We start from the raw sequence: 23,410 nt of genomic DNA on the forward strand, positions 1-23,410 counted from the left end.
GTCATGAGATCTCTATCTCATTTGTGTCTCTGTATTGCCACCCAGTGGCTACGTTGTGACTTACTAGGGTCTAGGGTTTATCTGCATGCATAACATGGCTGTACAAGTGAACTCTGTCATTGTTTGTTCGTGCGGACAATTTCTCACTCCGTGTAAATGTAGCCGTATATATATTACAAGAACAGCCATTCGCTTGTATGTTTGCATGTAATACTGAGGCCACAGCCGGGGAAATAGATCACAGATACATTACCTAACAAAATCAGTGGTTTGCTAAAAGTTGTGAGAAGCGGAATCCATGGTGATCAAGTAACTTAGAGCAGCCTTAATGTTGTCTATATTAAATTGTAGCTTAAATGGAATTTGTCACCAAGCTCAAGCCACCTGAACTACGGACAGCATGAACCCGGGACACGTATATACAATTCGCCTGTGTATGTTTTATTCTGAAATGCTGCTGCATTTCATAGTAAAAACACTTTGAAGTTTGATTTCGAAGGGTAGTCCAAGTCATGGGCAGCGCTGTACCGGCCTCTCCCCAACCGGAGCCCCTAGAATGACAGCTCTCCCCATAGACAAGCAGGAATACACGTGAATGGGAAGTAAGGCATTTTGTACACATTTCATCCATTTGTATTCCACAGGCAGGCATACCTAGCAAATATATGTATATAAACAATTGTCTTTCAAGTCATCCAGGCCTCATGTAATAAGAATAGTATAATCAGCAGTTAAATCTATGAGAATTCCATACTTTGCTGTATTTAGCTGGAGGACATAAGAGCTCTATGATCTGCTTAGCTTTCCTATTCGCAAACAATGATATCAGCCATTATTATTGTACAGATGCATAATCTGCTTAGGTTCAGATCACAAGCTGTCAAATAAAGGATAAAATATTTTTACTTGAAATTTTGGAACAACACAAAATTTTGAATAATTTCTATCCAGCCAGGTTTACGAAAAGAAAGAAAAATATTAGCGCAGTGTATTGACTTAAGAGTTAGGACATAACATATGCAGCTCTTCTTGCTGCATTTTACAATTCACGGCTGGATATCTTATTAGATCCAATTTATCAAAACAGCTAGATTTCTAAACAATGTTATTTTTTCACTTGCAGGAGAGCAGGCCAAAACTTGGAAATATATGTAATATCAGTTGTCTGTCAATTGCATTCGACAATTCCCTCTGATGAATGAGAGAACCAAACACAGGTCTGCAACCTTGCTTGTCCTTATACTCAGCAAGTGACGGCATTAAAATAGGATTTGTATAAAAAAAAGTCCCTAGCATTGTCCGTAACTAGCATTTTTCTTTAAGACGATTAGCTGAATCTGTGTTGTTTTAATGCTGAAATAAAGAATTCTGACTTATTTTGGCATAGACAAATTTATGACTGTGTAAGAGAAATAAAGGAGAAAGAAAAGATTCCGGGAAGGCACATAATTAAATGGCCGGATAAGAAAAAAGATCAGTCTTCGTTTTTTTTTTTCTCCTTCAAATTAAATTTAAAAGCTTGCCCTGGTGAGTTAAAGAGATTGGCAAGTTTCTACAAATAACATCAGTGGGCTATTCGGAGTCAGAAGCCCAGCCGTATTGGAATGGAGTCATTAGGCAATACATTTATTTTGAAGCCAATTAACCTTTTGTCAGAGAAATGTCGACATTGTAATGATTTCAGCAGTGGAGGTCAGCCTCTAACAGAGGCATGTATGACAGCGATTACGTTGCTTCACATATGCTGCAGACTAAAAGCACCGTCTCCGAATGAGAATCTGCCTTCGTTTATATTCTGCACTGCATTTCCTAAGGAGCAGCCAATTCTGACCTATCCATTTAGGTAATTAAAGCTTCCATTTGAAAGTGTCCTGCAGGAAGGTGAAATTTGGGGGAGATAAATGGCTACTGCTAGCAATATGCAATCACTTGATGGACTGTCTGAAACAGCCAGGGTTGCCAGGTCCTCATAAAAATAGAGATGAATTGATGTAGGAGATAATTCTCGGAGGCAAAGAGGCTCTGTCATCTTCCTCTCTTCCAGAAGATAATTTAATTGTTAGCCAAGGTGGACGGCTGGCTCTGAGGGCTGCCTCTGAACAGCTTCCACCGAAAACTTCCATTTGCGGAGAAACGTCTCAGGTTTATTTACTTATAAGCTAACTTTGTTTGGCAATAGAACATGTCACTTCAATAAGCACAGCTGGCAGTCACAGCTGTGCTCTTACCTACCTTCCAGGCTATTTTGTTTCCTTTCGTGTCATGCTCAAGGGCAATTGGGAAGTCTCCTCGCTCATAAAACTTGCGAAAAGCCGTGGGCTTTGCAGGTCGTTCTTTGAATGCTCCTGCTGCTGGGGGGCCTCTCACCTACAAAGTAATGCATATATTAATGAGATGCTAGAACCAAGGATGCTTTAAATATCAGATTTATACACATATTCAATTTGTCAGAACGGGGTTTTCAGAGAAAAAAATATAATTAAACAGGCATCGTACTTTCAACAAACTTCGAATAAATTAATAGGATGAGAAATGTTCGAAAGAGAGATACATGCTAATTCTTCACCAGTCTTCTGTACTGATCATTCTGGATACACTACAAAATTCTTCTAGAGAGACTACTCCAATTTTCAGCTCCCACAGGAATCAGGTTACCTGGTGATCAAAGAAGTCTATAGGGAGAAGGGGAAGGAGGAAGCAGCTGCAAGATGAGAGAGAGGCAGAGATATACCGTGTTTCCCCAGAAATTAGACCCTGTCATATTAATTTATGCCCCAAAAGAGTCGCTAGGTCTTATTTTTTGGGGATGCCTTATTATACTTACCTAGCAGGCTAGGTCAAGGTCCCTCCTGCTTTTCTTTGGAGCTCTGACACGCTGAGTTACTGCATTAGTTGGCCAATTCATAAATTTTGCCTCCACAAATGCTATGGCTGCAATTGGTTCTTTGACATCTGCTCAGCCAATCAATGCAGCACTTGATGAACCAATCACAGCCATCCCATCGGTTCATCGAGCGCTGCATTGACTGGCTGAGCAACGTTTGAAAACGGATCAGAGCCATCGCTTCCTGGAGGTGGGATTTATGAATTCCATAAAAGGATCACTTCCTGGAAGTGATCTTCTATGGGCAGCTGAGGACTGCAGGATGCATAGCGGAGCTCCAAAGAGCAGCAGGAGGGACCTTGACCGATCCTGCTAGGTAAGTATTCTTTAATTTTTTCATGTAATGCAGCTAGGGCTTATTTTCGGGGTAGGGCTTATATTTCAAGCCTCCTCAAAAATCCCAGAAAACCAGGGTAGGGCTTATTTTCAGGGAAACAGGGTATATACTACTGCTGAAGGCTCTGATATATTTTCTGTACCGGTCCAGTGCTGAATTCACAACTATACTACTCATACCTATGATAAAATGTCCTCCATGTTTCTGCTGCTTCTGAGAGTGTGCTAGAGAGGGGGAAGCAATATCACTTTTTCTGTATGTGTGCTGTGTATGAAAGATATCACAGCAGCTATACTCCACCTACCAGCTCAGGGAAAAGTGGCAAATAGAGATGGAGTCTGCTGAGGGGAATAATGGAGAGATATGCCATATAATGGCCATAAGTGCTACTCTTCATGTACACACACGACAGCTTATTGTAAAAAGTCAATTGAAACAACAGGTATGCTTTAACTCTTCAGAATAATTTTTCTTTTACCGAGATTGTGATAAGTACTGTAGTTTTTTAATGTATGTCCTACTCTGATACACAATAGGAAAACTTATAAAGGGCTTTACACCAGTTTTGTGTGTGTGTGTGTGTGTGTGTGGGGGGGGGGGCACACATCTTTTTTGCACAAAGATTTGCGACTTTTTGCAATTTTACACAGCATTCACCACATTTTAAAAAAGTGGGTGGGCTTAGTGGAAGGAGGTGGGCCTGCACAACCCAACAGATTTACTAAAATGTATGCCAAAAATTAGCATACTTTATAGTTCTAATGCACTGACAGTCAAGATATGCCAACATTGATACATCTTACATGAGCACACTTCAGTATGAAATATTTCAATAACCCCCCTCATTATCCTTCATATATTGATCATTATTAACAGCCGTGATAATGTTTACAATTCAACTTACTGAAGATTTATCTCGTGTTTTTTATGGTAATTTAATAATTCTTTTACAAATTGTGTAAATAAAAATCTGTGCCAAATATCTTGATGCATTCCTGGCTAGTGAAATCACTGGAAACGATGCTTGGTCATCATGGCAACTGGCTTATATTTGATCCCTTTGGCCTATTTAAGCAAACAAGGTCCTGCAAACTGTTGCCTGAGTGTCAGGATAGTACAGCTCGGTTTCTGTGTTGTTCTGTCCGTTGTATGATCATATGGATCAAAGCAATGTTTACTTTCCCTGCTTCTGGGAGTTGATGCTATGCAACTTAATGCTTGCTACAGGACTGAAGGAGCCTATCAAGATCTGCTATTTAAACCCAGAAAGACCTCTCACTCATTGCCTGAATGTTCTTGATTAGACCTTTGATACCACACCTGGCACCTGCAGTCTTACTTCTAGTTCTGACCTCTAGATTGCTCCCAATTACATACCAGTCCCCAGACTCATTTTACAGAAGCCTCTGGTTTAGCTGACATGAGCCTATTTGCATAGAACAAAATATGAAGTATTTGTGATGCCACAGTTGTGGGGGAGAACAAAAATTGCCAAAAATAATAAAGATATTTAAAGAGGTTCTCTGAGTTTTTATTTAAAGGGGTTGTCCCGCGCCGAAACGGTTTTTTTTTTTTTTTCAATAGCCCCCCCGTTCGGCGCGAGACAAACCCGATGCATGTGTTGAAAAAAAAAAAACGGATAGTACTTACCCGAATCCCCGCGCTCCGGTGACTTCTTACTTACCTTGCGAAGATGGCCGCCGGGATCTTCACCCTCGGTGGACCGCAGGTCTTCTGTGCGGTCCATTGCCGATTCCAGCCTCCTGATTGGCTGGAATCGGCACACGTGACGGGGCGGAGCTACGAGGAGCAGCTCTCCAGCACGAGCAGCCCCATTCAACATGGAGAAGACCGGACTGCGCAAGCGCATCTAATCGGGCGATTAGATGCTGAAAATTAGACGGCACCATGGAGACAAGGACGGTAGCAACGGAACAGGTAAGTGAATAACTTCTGTATGGCTCATAATTAATGCACAATGTACATTACAAAGTGCATTAATATGGCCATACAGAAGTGTATACCCCAACTTTGTTTTGCGGGACAACCCCTTTAAGAACAGCCTTCCATGCATAAAAGTAATGAAGGAACATATACAGAAAGCATTCATTGGGGTCCTGTTCAGTGGGTGCTAGTTATCATGTCGAAGTGATTATGGGCTACAGGTTTGTTGCAGTCGCTCTGCAAGGATAATACTGTAGTTGCACCTGGAGGACATTTTGACACAACGTCCCAGGATACATTGTAACTGAAAGGTTATAGCAGGCCCAGCCTAAGCTCATTCTTTGTGTTTTCTGTGCTAAAAACTGCTATTCTTCAGTTTGATCCTGCTCTTGAGTTTGATCCAGGGATTCTATTCTGATTACCATATTTGGAGTAGGGAAGGAATTTATTTTTCCTCCCAAAATGAGGAAAATCAGCTTCTACCTCAGAAGTTTTTTGTATTTCCACCTGTCCTGCACCACTGAGGCCTGTGATTGGTTGCAGTCAGCCTGTGGGGTTACATATACAAACTGACTGGAGCATGTAAACAGATGGCCGGTGGGGTGAATGAAAGGTGCGGTGCTGGAGCTGCAGGGCTCTGGGACAGGTGAGTAAAAGTTCCTTTATAATTTTTATGCCTGGCCACCTGTGGTTTTTTTAAATCTCTGAAAACCCCCTTTAATAAAGCTGCCTTGTAGATATGATTTTTTGCTTTTTACTGCTGTTGTGCAGAATTTCTAAGTACAGAAATCCTGCCAGTTGGCCATAAATATGAAATAATATCATCACAAAAGTGCATCTACATGATCTCTGGAAAAGCTTACCGTTGCAATACATTTAATGCATGCTTCATTACAGATTTCCTTTAAAATCCAGGCCAAAACTCATGCAGCTCTATTTAGGCCTGGAAAATGTCAGAAATCATAATGAATTCGGAAAGACCCTAATATAGTCAATAAAGTCTGTCCAGCACTGTTTGGGTCCAGCATGTGTCAGATCTGGTACTAATAGTCTTACTGTTGTTCAACTGGTAGTAAACACCTAAACAATGGAATTAACCCCTTCCTGCTGCAGCCCTTTTTCGTTTTCTCATTTTCATTTTTTCCTCCCCTTTTCAAAAAATATTAACTTTTTTTTTTAATTGGGGAGAAATGGAACAAATGCAATTGCACTATTTTTTAGGTAGTTTTGCTTTTTAGTGTTCATGGTGAAGTAAAAGGCTTATTTACAAGAGCGTATATCGGACGGCTTTTTCACAGCCGGCCAATATACGCTTCCATCTGACTAGTCCTCCCTTCCCTCTCCCTCACTGGTTCTTTGCCTTTCTCCTCCACTCCAGTGTTTGAAATGGGAATGGGCAGGATGGGGGCGGAGCTAAGCTCCACTCTATCCCACCCACTCCCATTGCTGGCTGTGGACAATGGGCTGGGAGAGGGCAGGCGCTTAGCTCCACTTTCGTCCCGCCCACTCCCATTGCAAACCGCTTGGGGGGGAGAAGAGAGGCAGAGAACCGGTGAGGGGGAAGGAAGGGGGGACTGCTCAGATGGAAGCGTATATCGGCCGGCCAAGAAAGCGCCGGCAGATATACGCTCGTGTAAATAAGCACTTATTCTGTATGTTAGTACAATTACGGCAACACCAAAATGATATAATTTTTTTAATGTAGTACTACTTAAAAATTTTTTTAATACATTTAAAAAGAAATTGGCTTTGTGTTGTCATCTTTTGATTCCCTTTTATTCCCTTATTTGTCATGGGATGTCCTGTAGTTTTTACTAATACCATTTAGGGGAACATATGACTTTGTGATCGCTTTTTATTAAATTTTTTCTTGGATACAAGGTGACAAAAAAAGTTCAATTCTAGCACTGGGTATATATTTTTTTCTGATAGCGTTCAGCTTGAGAGATTAATAATGTGATTTTCCTAACAATCTGGATTTTTGCAAATGCATTTTCATTTTTATGACAAAGAACACTCCTCATTTTTAGGCCTTAGGCCTCCTCCCCACGAACGGATTTACGCCGCGTAATTTGCGGCGAAAATCCGTTGCGTTGCCCGCTGCTATTAGGTTCTATTGAACCTAATAGCACAATGCTCACGATGCGGAATTCCACCGTGGAATTCCGCACCGTGAAATCTCCCATCCTTACCCGCGGCATGCTCTATTTGCCGCGGGTGTACGCGCTGACGGCTTCCATTGCAGTCAATGGAAGCCATCCGTTCACGCTATTTCCCGCTGTAACACAGCGGAAGATAGCGTGAAAACGCTTTCCCGCCTACCGCTGCCGCGTCATATGATGCGGCCGGCGCGTCACGTGACACGGCCGGCCGCGTCATGTGACGCGGTGGGCGTGTCACATGACGCGGCGGCGGTGGGCAGGGAAGCGTCTTCACGCTATCTTCTGCTGGTAAGTATGGGGTCTCTGGGGGGCGCCGTGACGGGCTTCGCCGCGGAATATTCCGCGGCGGAGCCCGTCACACTCGTGTGAAGCCAGCCTTAGTCACACGGGCGTTTTTCCCCGCGATTTGCGGATCGCATGACGGATGCGCATCCGCAAATCACGTGACCGGGGCCAAAAAAATCGCCCGAAAAAAACTGCTCCTAGCCGCGTTTCAATAGAAACTGGCTGGAGCAGTTCAGCGCTGTCCAGCGCATTGAATTCAATGGAGCCGGCTGTAAGCAATGGGCTGCGGGCGATCTCACGATGAATTTTCGGGAAGGGCTTAAAAATATAAGATATTATATATCCAGAAATGTGTAAAAACAAAAAAATATATATACTCACCTAGTCCCGGCAGACGGAGTTCAGCCGCGGCCGCCGGCAGTTCTCCTGAACTGCTCTCAGTAGTATTCAGCAGCTGGGGATTTAAAACATTCCCGCCTGCTGAATGAGCTGCCTCTGATTGGTCACAGCCTCACCAATCAGAGGCAGCTCTCACTTACCCATTCATGAATTCATGAATGGGTGAGTGAGTGCTGCCTCTGATTGGCTCAGCGCAGGGACCAATCAGGGGCAGATCTCAGCTGAATGAATTCAATGGGCAAACATCATTGTTCTCTACCACAGCTGTTACAGCTGTGGCAGAGGAGAATGATCTGTCTACTATATGTTCTCAATGGGGTCGACGCTGCTGCCGCCAGCCCCATTGAGCGCATATAGAGAAGAGAACAGGAATCGCAAATCGCAGATAGGTGCGATCTGCGATTTCTGTTCTATAATTTATCGGATGAGCGCATAAAAAGCGCCCATGTGTCCGATACCATTGCAAAGCAATGGTTTTATAAAATCGCCGGCCGCATGCGCATGCGCAAATCATGCGAACAAATGCCCGTCTGACCGAGGCCTTATCATGTGCCCAGGGGACTTGAACTTGCAACAATACATTGCAATACCATATTGTATCACACTGTATTCTGACCAGCAAGTTATCAATATGTGCCACAGGCATGTCTTGATAGGCAAGTATTCATGGCACCCCTGGCAGTCTATGACAACCAAACAGCACACCGCAATCTCATCGTGGGAGGGGCCTTTCATGACCTCCGAATGCCAACCGGAGGTTTTAATGTTTGTGTCACAAATGACAATGGTATTTAAAGGGTTAACAGGCATGACTGGAGTTATCGCTGTTGTGGGCAGATGTCAGTTGTCAAATATGGCTGATATCTACCATGTATGATGTGGGCTCGGCACCCAAGCCTGCTCATACACAGCCACCAGATGTGTGCTGTATAACGTGAGTGAGGCCTTAAAGGGGTTCTGTCATTTAAAAAAAATTCTATACTCACCTATTCCTCCCCCGTCAGTCTCCTTAATGCATCTTCTCCCCGCCGATCTTGTCCTGACTCCTGCAGTCCTGGGGGGAATGTCACCTCACCTCCAGCCGGCTGATTCTTCTTCTTCCAGTGACGAAGCATCCATTCTCTTCAGTCTTCTTCCTGCTGACCAATGTACGCTATGTCACTAGTGACGTAGCGTTCATAGCCTAGTAGGGAGTGCCGAGCTACTGCAGAGACTGCACATTCACGGGGTCTTGCTGCAATAGTATATGAACTCTTGCGGCGAGACAGCGTGCATGCGCATTCTTGGTAATAGATCGGCATTCCTTCCGAGGCAGTAAACATTACTAGTGACGTAACCTACACTGATCTGCTGGAAGAAGACTGCAGAGAAAGAATGCTCCATAACAAGAAGAGGTTCCGTCCGGCTTGCGGTGAAGTGACCTGGGGGACTGGTGAAGATCAGTGGGGAGAAAATGCGGTAAGGAGTTTGCCTGGGGGAAATAGGTAAGTAATGATTTTTGACTTCTCCAAGAACTAACTGGAAAAAGGTCTTTCAATTAAGGAGATGACACTGGAAGCATGGGTTGCACAGGTGCTTTGTCAATAAATAAAGACACTCAAAGTCTGGTTACTATTTAAATCTCTTCTTTTCAAGAAAGATTGGTTATAGTGCATGGAGAAAATTCAGGACTGGTGCTACTCTCATTAGGATTGTGCATCCTGTATTGATTACTCAAAAAGCACAAAAGGCAATAATGCAAAAGCCCTGAACCCTAATGAGATGCTGCGACAGAAGGCTGAAGAAGGCTCCCAGAAATATTGAACTAAACACATCTGCGTGGAAGAAAAGTCCGAAATTTCTTCTCAGCATTGTGCAAACCTTATTTGCAACACATCAAATCTTTGGTGGAGGGGATTGCTGCTAAGGCCATACAGGTTATTACATTTAATGGTTCACATACTTTTTCTCCCTGTGCGGTGAATATTTACTCAGTGAGCCTAATAAAAGACATGAACGGTACTTTTTGTGTGTTATTAGTTTAGTTAGATTGTGTTTATCCATAAATGTAACTTACATAACAGACCACATTGTATCAGTAATCAATGAAGAAATCCAAATAATTTCACTTTTTTTTCTAGCTGCCATATTGTTTGGGCAAATAATTACAGCCATATCCAGTAAACTTCCATATGTATATAAACTGATGGCCTCAAAATCTTTTCAAGGAGTTACGATTTCTCCCATTAATATGCGAGTAGTGAAACTGTCCATCAATCTCGCTGCCACTCTCAATTTAATAGATCTTTAATTTCATTAACAAAACTACACGTCAAAAGCAATCTTATTGTTTGACCTCTTCAGATTCATTAATGTAGCCACTTTCTGAGATTTAGCCAATGACAAGGAAAATGGCATGTCTAATACTTATGACAATCATAATGGAATAGAACTTTGGCGAAGCAGAAAGCAGTAACATTAATGAAACTTTTTACTGCCGGCCTCCTGAAAAACACACATTTCTTCATGCCTGTAAGCTTGATAAAGTCTTTCACTATTGTACTATTTCTACATATAACAGATATGTGATGTGCCTGTACTGAATGATATAATGCAGCCAAAAATACAAGATATAGGGGAGATTTCTTGAAACTGACGTTTCATATGTTGGTCTTAATATAATCCTCAAAGGCTCACATACACAGAGACACATCTCTGAGCACCTAAAAGAAAGGAAGTCTATGCCAGCTATGAGCTTAAGTAGGTTTCTGGTATAATTAACAACAGTTTCTGGTGTAAATTATATGTAAATCTACCAGGTCCCTTCTGCCAAGCAACGTTTCCTTTTTTCCTTCCAAGTCCCTTTTTCTGCAGCATAAATTTTAAAGAGACACAAAGTTTTCGTACAAGCTGAGCTTTGCGAAATTCACGGAAAAGTGTAATGTATTAAAATTTCTATTTTATTAGTAATCAAATTATTTAAAAAACCTGACTGCACCCTATAATGTGCCAAACTACAATATTTGATGAAGAAGCAGAGTAACTGCCCCGAAAAGTTTTCTAGCCCATCATTAATAATTATATAGAGTGGCCAAAGCCTTTAAATTACAGACTTTGTAGCATATAACTGCTCTCCTCTTGGGGTGCAGTCAGATGAGCGATCTTTTAGCACATGTATAGGCACAATTTAAAAATCGGCTCTAATACAAGCAATGCTTTTCAATGAAAGCGGTCACATGTCCAATTTTTACATGTGCTAAAAAAATCGCACCTGCAAAAGATAGAACATACAAGGGCAAATGCACTTGATCGCGCAATTTTTTTCTACACGCGATGTGCGATTTTTTTCCCCGCACCTATATATGTGTGAAATTGCTTGTCTGACTGCACCCTTAGGGCTTATTTACACAAGCGTATACGCTTCCAACTAAGCAGTTCCCCCCTTCCCTCCCTCTTACTGGCTCTCTGCCTCTCTCCTTCAGTCCAGAATTTGCAATGGGAGGGGGAGGGAAGGGGGTGGAGCTAAGCTCCATTCTGTCCCGCCTACTCCCATTGCTGGCTGTGGACAAGGGGTGGGGAGGGGGAGAGAGCTTAGCTTCACCCCATCCCACCCACTCCCATTGCAAACTGCTCGGAGGGGAGGAGAAAGACAGAGAGACGGTGAGTGGGAGGGAAGGGGGGAAGTGCTAAACTGCCTCTCCCCTTTTGCCCCCTCACTGGCTCTCGGCAAGGGGAGGGGGCAGGATGGGGCGGGAGATAGTGTGCTAAGCTGCTGCCATATTTCCACCCCCGTCGCCTGCCAGCAATGGGAGGGGGCGGGACGGGTTGGGAGCTTAGCAACTAGCTCCCATACCATCCTGCGCCCTCCCATTGCAAACAGACGACAAGGGGCAGAGAGGAGGAGAGTGGGGGTGGGAGTTGCCTGTTCTATACTTACCCTCTTTCACAGTGCTGTTGCTGTGGAGAGTGGATAGCACAGGATAGGTATCCATGTGCTGTCCAAAGTGAGTTCCTCAGGCACAATTCATATACGGCTGTGTGAACCAGGTTTAAGGGGTCACATATACCTGGAGCTAACCCATCATAGCATACTGTGAGAAAATCTGATTTAGGGCGCATGCACACAAACGTATTATAGCTCCATGCATGAGCTGAGGAGATCAGATCCCATTTTGGGAAATCTTTTACAAAAAAGGTCTTTGAGAAAGGATCTTAAAGGCTACACTTATTTTTTTAACTAATGTGCTTTTGTAAATTAAAGGGGTTTTCCAGTGAAATACTATTGTTGACCTATCATCAGGATAGGTCATGAAATTAAAGGGGTTGTCCCGCACCGAAACAGGTTTTTTTTTTATTCAATAGGCCCCCCGTTTGGCGCGAGACAAACCCAATGCATGTGTTAAAAAAAAAAAACGTTTAGTACTTACCCGAATCCCCGCGCTGCGGCGACTTCTTCCTTACCTTACTAAGATGGCCGCCGGGATCTTCACCCACGATGCACCGCGGGTCCTCTCCCATGGTGCACCGTGGGCTCTGTGCGGTCCATTGCCGATTCCAGCCTCCTGATTGGCTGGAATCGGCACACGTGACGGGGCGGAGCTACGAGGACCAGCTCTCCGGCACGAGCGGCCCCATTCACCAGGGAGAAGACCGGACTGCGCAAGCGCGTCTAATCGGGCGATTAGACGCTGAAATTAGACGGCACCATGGAGACGAGGACGCTAGCAACGGAACAGGTAAGTGAATAACTTCTGTATGGCTCATAATTAATGCACAATGTACATTACAAAGTGCATTAATATGGCCATACAGAAGTGTATAACCCCACTTGCTGCCGCGAGACAACCCCTTTAATTGATCAGCCAGGGTCCGTCGCTGGGGACTCCAACCGATCAGCTGTGCGGGCGCATGTTGTCAGCGCCACAATAACACAAGAGGTCGGCGTGGAAGCAGCAGAAGTCTCCCTGCCAACCTCTATGTAGTGGCTGGCGCTTGTAACTGCAGGCTCTCATTGTTTTCAACAGAGTGACCTAGTGTGTTTGGGAGGACAGACAGTCTCCCTCCCGCATGTGCACCATGGTGGACAGTGGAGCTGTAGAGGAGCTGCAATGATGACGAGACCACAGATTGGACTTTGGGATAACCAGCAGCAAATGTGGGAGGAGAGGGAGATTCCCTTCTTGATATAAGCCAGATGTAAGAGACTAGGCCCATGTCCTAGTGTGCGCTATCTGAGAGGTGGAAGTAACAACTCAATACATGCTAGATTTCTTTTCCGCTAATAATCAAATTAAACTGTATTTGTAGCCTGATTAGCTGATTGCAGGTAATCGCTTGCCACTTTGTACAAGCGAATTGTTTGTAACCATATTTTGTAACTTTGTTCTTGATCTACCAGTTCAGTCTGAAATATTACCGTCTAATCACCGATACAAGGAATCTGACATATGACTGATAGGCTATATTGTGGCTGATCCTAATCTTTACTATATAGCCAGTTTAAGACTAAATCTAGAAATGGAAATTGGTATGTCTTTTCTAAAGATAAAATACCATGCCCCTCTTCTGCCTTCAGAGAAAGAAGAGCACAAAATAACACATAACAAGTGCAGCAATTTAGCACTATGTTGCTTATAAATATGAGGTTATCTTATTGAAGATAAAAAAGCAAACAGCTCTACAGTTCCTCACTGTCAATCTCTTGAAAGGTCTAGAGAGGGCTTTGTTTAATGGTTTTTTTTATATATACTGTATATAAGAAAAAGTACTTGCACAGTGGAATTAAAAAAAATGTTCAGTTCTATGTACAGCCTTTTAACAGATATGACATGTAAAAATATGTTTAGTTCAGAACTAGCAATGTCTATTATGATCCAACCACGTGAAAAATGTTATCTAATGGAAATATTGATTTTATATTGTAAACTTTGTTAGATTTTAATTTAAACCCATCTTCTATGAGCAGATCGCACATTGCTGCTTCCATCTCCATAATAACAACACAAATCTGAAGATGCCTTATACTGCGCGTGTATACTTAACTGAGCTGAGTACAATTACCGCCTGTAAAACCACTTTGGCAGCGCATAAGAAAGACATGTCAAATCTCATTTTAATTCGCTCTCTTTTGATAGATTAAGACACAAGAGGAAGTGAAAGGAATCAGCAATCAATTTAAAGGTTTAAAATATTTTTAAAGCTGCAGAATTTCTTATTATAAGAGGTAATGCTTTGTTAAACATTTATACAATGAGAACATGCTGCTGTAATTGTAAAGTCTATCTGTCTCATATCTCTCTCTGTAACAGTAGCTATCTCATGTCTATCTATCTATCTATCTATCTATCTCCTATTTATCTCATATCTATCTAATATCTATCTATCTCACATCTCTATCTATCTATCTATCTATCTATCTCCTATCTATCTATCTATCTATCTATCTCCTATTTATCTCATATCTATCTAATATCTATCTATCTCACATCTCTATCTATCTATCTATCTATCTCCTATCTATCTATCTCCTATCTATCTATCTATCTATCTCCTATCTATCTATCTATCTATCTCTTATCTATCTATCTATCTATCTATCTATCGCCTATCTATCTAATATCTATCTATCTATCTCCTATGTATCTATCTATCTATCTATGTCACATCTATCTCATATCTATCTAATATCTATCTATCTATCTATCTATTATCTATCTTCTATCTATCTATCTATCTCATATCTATCTATCTATCTATCTATCTATCTATCTATCTATCTATTATCTATCTTCTTTCTATCTATCTATCTATCTATCTATCTGTCTATCTAATATATCTATTTATCTCCTATCTATCCAATATCTATCTATCTTTCTATCTATCTATCTATCTATCTATCTATCTATCTATCTATCTTCTATCTATATATCTCCTATCTATCTATCTATCTATCTATCATCTATCTATCTATCTATCTATCTACCTATCTCATATCTATCTAATATCTATCTATCTCCTATCTATCTAATATCTATCTATCCCCTATCTATCTATCTATCTATCTAATATCTATCTATCTATCTCCTATCTATCTATCTATCTATCTATCTCCTATCTATCTTTTTCCTATCTATCTATCTATCTATCTATCTATCTAATATCTATCTATCTAATATGTATCTATCTCCTATCTATCTATCTATCTATCTATCTATCTATCCCCTATCTATCTAATATCTATCTATCTATCTATCTTCAATCTATCTATCTCCTATCTAACTATCTATCTATCTATCTCATATCTATCTAATATCTATCTATCTCCTATCTATCTAATATCTATCTATACCCTATCTATCTATCTATCTATCTATCTATCTCCTATCTATCTATCTATCTATCTATATATCTCCTATCTATCTATCTATCTATCTATCTATCTATCTATCTATCTTTTTCCTATCTATCTTTCTTCTATCTATCATTCTATCTATCTATCTAATATCTATCTATCTAATATTTATCTATCTATCCATCTATTATCCATCTATCTATCTATCTATCTATCTATCTCACATCTCTCTATCTATCATCTATCTATCTATCTATCTAATTTATCTTTAGTTGATTTGAGCAGCACAAAACAGGACTAGACTCACTGTGAAAATAAAAACTACACATGTGAATCCACCCCAAACCTATACTTTCTTAAAACTTGCCAAGATCACCAAATTGTGTTGTTCACCATCATTTCCATGACAATGATTACATTAAACACAGTCCCTGACATTTCTTAATCTACTTTGCTTACAGCATAGCGTCTCGCCATATTAAAGACCCGGAATATACTTAGTTATTTTGCTATGTCTGTAGCTTTCATCTAAAGGTCAATAAGAATCAGAAACGTTGCTGATGTAAGCATAGTGCTACCTGCAGTATGTGTGAACAGCAAAAGCATTGCATAGCTGGATAGTGAGCTAGGATGTGGATTGGGTAAATATTTAATGTATTTATGATGCCTAACATAAAATTGTACATAAAGGTTCTATTCACACTGGAAACATGAAACCATGACAGCTTTGATGTATCAGTTTTTAATGGATTCTAACAAATCTTGACAGATTCCATTGACCTAATGGTTCCTCCATACTTGGGTCAATATTCACTTTTTTAAATGTAATATTAGTCCTTCAGATTATACCAGGGGTACTCAACTAGTTTTTGTAAAGGCTCTACCTAGATCTGCCCTTCCCGGTCCAGCAAACCCAGGTAACAAGAGTTAAAACAAGGCATATAATTATAATTACGTACAAAATATGTTGCGATTACAGCAATACCAAATATGTATAGGTTTTTTCTTAATACTTTTGCACTATAGAACACTTAACGCTATCACCTTCTGCAGAATGAGTTGATATGTTGTTTTATGCAACTTTGGGTATATGCGGCTTTTTGAATGCCTTTGTGCCAGGATAACAGTTCAACACATTGGTGGTGATTATAATGCAGTAACTTCCAATGATCACATGTCATTTCTTCTCTGATTAGTGAAATCCGTTTTTTGTTTTTCTTCTGCCTGGACCGCCATGACCAACCCTGACTCCTCTCTGCACACTCCCTCATAGTAAATAGTGCCACTCTGTGGCCCCTTTTAGTCATGCTGACCCTGTGGCCCTTCAGCCACATGTAACTTTTTAATTTTTCTGTCAACATAGTCATATGAGTGATTGTTTTTGTGGGACAAGTTGCAATTTTTAATTGCATCATTTTGGAACACGTATAATTTAATGTGTAACTTTTATTAATTTTCCTTTAAAGGCAATTGGGGAAAAAATAAGCTCTGCTCCACTGTATTTCTGAATCTCATTTTCAAGGTATGCAGTATAAATTATGATAACAGTCTCTGGGTCAGCACGATTCCAAGCTTATAAAGTTTTTTTATATTTTGCTATTTTTGTATACTAAAAATTCTTTTTTTTTTTTTAAGTTTTGCCTTTATATCGCTGCACTCCAAAAGCCATTCCAATTTTTTTGTTTTGCAGAGCTCTATGAAAGCTTGTTTATTGCGGGATGAGCTCTAGTCTGTAATTCTGTTATTCTTTTTTAAATGACGCTTAAAATTAATTCTGCAGGTCAGTATGATTACTTCGATACCAAACTCATATAAGTGTTTTGGCAACATTTTAACAATTTAAAAAAAAATCTATATTTTATCTACAACTAGAGATGAGCGAGCACCAAAATGCTGGGGTGCTCGTCACTCGGGACGAAATTTTCGCAATGCTTGAGGGTTCGTTTCGAGTAACGAACCCCATTGAAGTCAATGGGCGACCCGAGCATTTTTGTATATCGCCGATGCTCGCTAAGGTTTTCGTTTGTGAAAATCTGGAAAACCCAAGAAAGTGATGGAAACGACACAGAAACGGATAGGGCAGGCGAGGGGCTACATGTTGGGCTGCATCTCAAGTTCCCAGGTCCCACTATTAAGCCACAATAGCGGCAAGAGTGGGCCCCCCCCGCACTGTCAGCGTAAAGATCGTTCTCCTCTGCCATAGCTGTAACAGCTGTGGCAGAGAAGAACGATGTTTGCCCATTGAATTCAATGGAGCCAGCAATACAGCAGGTTCCACTGAAAGCAATGGGCTGACGGCGATCGCAGGATGAATTGTCGGGAAGGGCTTAAATATATAAGCCCTTCCCTGCAATTCATCCAGAAATGTGTTACAATAAAAATATATACCGGCGTATAAGGCGACGGGGCGTATAAGACGACCCCCCAACTGTCACCTTATACGCCGGCAATACAGTGGAGCAAAGAATAAAAATCATTACTCACTTCTTCTGACGTTCTGCGGTGCTCCTGCAGGCTGTCGCTCCCTCCTGGTCCACGGCAGAGCATTGCTTTCTGGACGCAGGGCTTGAAATCCCCGCCTCCAGAAACACAGCCAATCACAGCCATTCAATGACATCATTGTCATTGGCTGTGATTGGCTGAAGGCACGTGTGTTTCTGGAGGCGGAGATTTAAAGCCCTTCATAGAGAAAGCAATGATCTGCCGGGAACCAGGAGGGAGCGACAGCCTGCAGCAGCGGCGCAGAACACCAGAAGAAGTGAGTAATGATTTTTATTCTTTGCTCCACTGTATTGCCGGCGTATAAGGTGACAGTTGGGGGGTCGTCTTATTACCCCGTCGCCTTATACGCCGGTATATATTTTTATTGTAACACATTTCTGGATGAATTGCAGGGAAGGGCTTATATATTTAAGCCCTTCCCGACAATTCATCCCCGCGCACGCCGGCAGCCCATTGCTTTCAGTGGAACCTGCTGTATTGCTGGCTCCATTGAATTCAATGGGCAAACATCGTTCTTCTCTGCCACAGCTGTTACAGCTGTGGCAGAGAAGAATGATTTGTCTTCTATATGTTCTCAATGGGGTCGGCGCTGCTGCCGCCGGCCCCATTGAGCGCATATAGAGAAGAGAACAGAAATCGCAGATCGCACATAGGTGCGATCTGTGATTTCTATGGCCTAAGAAGGACCGTTGGGGTTCTTGAAACCTAAAATACTCCTAACACTCTCCCTATAGCAGCTCCACCAAGATACCACTTTCCCTGAACTAATGTCAGAATGCATCTGTGGCGAGCCGCGGGAGGGGCAAATTTTAATACTCGGGTGACACCTAATCTCGCCAGCCACTCACTGCAGGGGGGTGGTATAGGGCTTGAACGTTGCAGGGGGAAGTTGTAATGCCTTCCCTGTTTTTCTATTGGCCAGAAAAGCGCGCAGATTTCTCAGGGAAGAAAATGAAAGTAACCCGAACGAGCATCTCGAACACCCTAATACTCGAACGAGTATCAAGCTCGGACGAGTATGCTCGCTCATCTCTATCTATAACCAAATTCAAAACCCCTAACATTTTTTTTTCTGCCAATGGTGTTGAGTGAGGATTTATTTATGCAACTAGATGTACTTTTTACTGGTACCATTTGATGATCCACATGATTTTTAAATTTTCCTAATATTCCCTTTTTGTTTGGCAAGATTTGCAAAATTAACATGGTTTTTTATATATTTTTTGCAGCCTGCACTGTATGAGTTAAATAATGTACTGACTTTTTAAGTTGGTCATTATAATTGTCGAGATATCAAATTTACTAAATACTAAGGGAGGAAAGGTTGGCTTTTCACGTTTTTATTTGTTTCTTTTTTTTATCCCTTATTTTTTGCATTTTTTTTATCTTTTGATTTTTGTCATCACTTTTTATCGTCTTATAGGCCAATGTAGATGGCAGACGTGAAAGCTATCTTCAAGCCCCCAGGTGCCACAGAAACACATTAGGGTGGGGTTACGATGGGTGACAGAGGGAGCTACTCCATCTTTCATCCTTTACATGCAATCTGACTGACTGTGGACCATAAAGAGTTAAACATCAAGGATTGGTAGTTTCTCTGGTTCCCGCTGTTAAAGCAAGTGCCAGGCTTCTGAGACAGTGCCATAAAAAAGCATTTGCATCAGAACAGAGCCCTTTAACCACTGCCCCAAAAAGGCATATGGCAGTCATTACGGGGTTAACCACAACATATCGTTCTATATTAATAGCACTCCTCCTACAATCTCATTAAAAAAAAAATCAACTCTCCATGCCTTCACACCCTGAACATACCCCTCCTACATACAGTTCCCATGTAAATCATACCTCTCCCCTTTCTTTCAGCAGATCTGTTATGCAGTTCCATGTAAAGCAAGCACTGCACTTATCTACCTTTCTGCCCCATTCATAATACTGTCCTTCCTTTCATCAGTAGATCCTTTCCCTTTATACATTTTTGTTTTTCCTTTTAAAGGAATTTAATGAATGTCTGAGCGTTGCCTCTGATTGGTCACAGTGCTCAGCCAATCTGAGGTAGCGCTTTCTACAGATGAAGACTGACGGGAATGGGGAGAAGAGCTGGACAGCGCTTATAGGTGATTTAATTTTAAATTTTTATTTTTTTAACAGCTAGGGATGATTTTTGCGGTAGGTCTTATATTTTAAGCCCCCCCCCCCCCCCCCCGAAAATCATTGCTGCAGGAGTTGCCCTCTCTCATTGCTTTCAATGGGGCAGCAGCAGCACCAGCCCCATTAAAAGCAATGGGATAACATTGTGGTCCTCTGCCACAGCTGTCACAGCTGTGGCAGGAGATTCTTTCATCCCTGCGGGGAGTCCCATCAGCACTGAACACTTTGACAGTGCTATCACAGCATTCAGTGATGATGGGACTCTCCACGGGGACTAACGGAACATCACACGATGTCTTTATGCGCAGCACTGACCTTACCGGTGTGCATTATAGGCACACATGGCCTATATTTTGCAGATTCGAGTATTTTGCACCTCTAGAAATGGACGTGTGAACACTGCAAAAAAAAAAAATTGCCTAAATGTCATGAGCTATATTAAAAAATAAAATAATATTCTGCAGTTTTCGCACTGATCACTAAGCCGAAAAATAGTCAGATTTTTCCTGTTCTGTAGACCCTTTTCAGTTATCTCATTAGCTTTTATTATTACAGGCAGGATTATAATGAAAGGTGTCACCTATACATAGATAGCAAAAGCTCCACCATTCCCAATAGGTGATGATCACAGCTTATCCCCTCCCTGCAAATGACTTATTTACTCCTCCTTTTTCCACAGTGATCTCTGCACAGGTAATAGAGCATGCCAAGAACAGTCTTCCATAGAAGTCAGTGGGTCCCATCTTGTCCATTGTGTGAATGGTCCATGATGCTGCTCTTAGTTATTTCTAAAAACCGCCGTAAAGCATATCTCTTCAGCTCAAGCAACAAGTATGACTGTTATGTTTGTAGAGGTGCTTAGAGCCTGTATCTCCTACCTTGTGCATGCGCGTGAGCATAGCTTGAGTGATTCATACTAAGGCCTTATGCCCACGGCCAGATTTCCGCCACATAAAACGCGACGGAAATCCGCGGCGTTTCACTGCAGCTATTAGGTTCTATTGAACCTAATGGCTCAATGTACATGCTGCGGAATTCCACCGAATGTCCTATTTGCCGCGGGTCCATGGTAGTCAATGGAAGCCGCCCGTCACACTATACTTCCACTGTAGCACAGCAGAAGTATAGCGTGAATATGTGCCCTGCCCACTGCCGGCCGCATCATATGACACGGCCGGCGAGTCATGTGACACCGCCAGCGCGCTATATGACACCGCCAGTGCGTCATGCGCTCTACTGCGCATTCACGCCGGCAGTGTCATGCAGGAGCTATGCAGTGGATCCGGAGGTGAGTTTGGGGTCTTTGAGGGGGTGCCGTGACGGGCTCTGCTGCAGTATTGCGCTTGCGGAGCCCGTCATGGCCATGGGCATGAGGCCTTAATAGCTCAAATCTTTACTTGTTGTTATTATTTTGTTGTCCACTCTTCCCTTTATTTTATTATATATCTATTATTGTGATTTCCATTATACAGATTTCATTTCATCAAGAATCAACAAAATTAATAACATTATTTCTATTTAAAAGAGGTTCATAAAAAAACCCAACCCCTTCTTGTAAAGTAGTTTGTCGAACAGGGGAAAGATGTGTCAGGCTATACACATAACATTATATGCCGTTGATTCAAATGAATGACTATTTAATGTATGGGTGAGCCAGGCCCACCATAGTGTGGGACAGTCTTACTAAGTGGTTCTCCATTCTGGCTCATAGAGGAAATATAGGAAGGAATTGTCTTTAAGAAACAACACCTTAAAGCAATTGCAGTCAAATTCAACTTGGGCTAGCACGATGGCCAGGACTCTGGCTAATATTGCAGCTTACACTATCCCATATGCATGTAAATTTTGTTTTTCTTATAGTGAATACTAGATTATAAGAATTACAAAACATCGGTACCTTTTTCACAAGTCTATATAACTTTCTAATCACATTTTCAGCATATGTCTTTGAATGTCTCATACAACCTGCCTAGTTCTGTCCTTCCATTTAAATCTTACTGTCTGGCTACATTTTAAACACTTCTTGTCTTCTATTAAGTGGTTTCTGTAATAAATGTTGGATGATGCAATCTGCCATAAATCAGCATGTAGATCAGAGTACTTGCTTTAGTGCTCAAAGTTGGCATGAAATGTGGAAGAACTTTCACCTAATTAGTGAGAATAGATGGTAAGGGAGATTATTTTAATTAAATAAATGTGAAAAAAGCTGAGCAATGAGTCAATATACAATATTATGTCTGTATCTGACCATCAGAAACCCAACTAGTCACTATTTGCTATTTGAAAAGTCTACAATTATGAGTAGAAGGTTGGAAGAGAAAAATAGAATGCCTTCGTTGCCAGAGTTTACACAGTTTTACCCTTCTGAATTGAATCAGCCCCAATTCAATGAAAATGTTAAAGCTGGTGAATCAGTTTTCCCGTTTTATGTAGACCAATCAATATGTTAAATTTCTTGTTTTCATTCATTGTCAATGATGCAAAATCAACATAATTCACTGCAAATCGTTTTACCATCTGTTTTCATTAGCTATGCTTTGATGGTTACTATTAACTTTAAATCTGACAGTATGAGATAAAGGACAGGGACATAGAGATAATCCTACAGGGACACATCGAAAATCCTACATTTTTAAAAAGGACGTGTCCTCTACTGCTACGAGCAGCTTTTTAAATGGTAAAGCTTACTATTAGATTAATACCCTGTTTCCCTGAAAATAAGACATACCCTGAAAATAAGACTTAGCATGATTTTCCAAAATTTTTGAGGATGCAAAATGATTTTTCAGGCTATTTGAGGATGCTTTAAATATAAGCCCTACTCCAAAATTAAGCCCTGCTAACAGTTAATTAAAAAAGACAATTTAAATAGTGTCCAGGCAGCTATACATGTAAAAAAGTTAAACCTTTCTGAACAAAAATTAATATAAGACACTGTCTTATTTTCGGGGAAACACGGTATCTATAACTGACCAACATAAAATATGAAAGGTGACAGAAGCGACCAGAATGGGAACCAATAGCAGCATAGGGAAGAGAATGCCCTACTAGGCAAAGAGCTGTTAACAGAGTGTCTATCACTCTGCCAAATCTGGCCCGATCATATATGACTAGAGATGAGCGAACACGTTCGGCCCCGCCCCTTTTTCGCCCGAACACCGAACTTTGCGAACACTTCAGTGTTCGGGCGAAAAAGTTCGGGGGCCGCCGTGGCAGCGCGGGGGGGTGCGGCGGGGAGTGGGGGGGAGAGGGAGAGAGAGAGGGCTCCCCCCTGTTCCCCGCTACTGCCGCCCGCGCCGCCGCGCATCTCCCCGCCCCCCGGCGGCACCCGAACTTTTTCGCCCGAACACTGAAGTGTTCGCAAAGTTCGGTGTTCGGGCGAAAAAGGGGCGGGGCCGAACGTGTTCGCTCATCTCTAT

At 41.7% G+C, this 23,410-nt stretch overlaps 1 protein-coding gene across 1 annotated transcript in view; it reads right to left on the minus strand.

The window, feature by feature from the left end:
- PACRG (parkin coregulated) overlaps positions 1–23,410 on the minus strand; it is a 645,102-nt gene that overhangs the window by 507,028 nt on the left and 114,664 nt on the right. Inside the window, exon 2 of the mRNA XM_066605428.1 lies at positions 2,233–2,367. Within this exon, the coding sequence (XP_066461525.1) occupies positions 2,233–2,367 (135 nt within the window). The remainder of the gene's footprint in view (positions 1–2,232; positions 2,368–23,410) is intronic.

Source organism: Eleutherodactylus coqui, chromosome 1, assembly GCF_035609145.1.
Source record: "Eleutherodactylus coqui strain aEleCoq1 chromosome 1, aEleCoq1.hap1, whole genome shotgun sequence".
NCBI classification, from domain to species: Eukaryota; Metazoa; Chordata; class Amphibia; order Anura; family Eleutherodactylidae; genus Eleutherodactylus; species Eleutherodactylus coqui.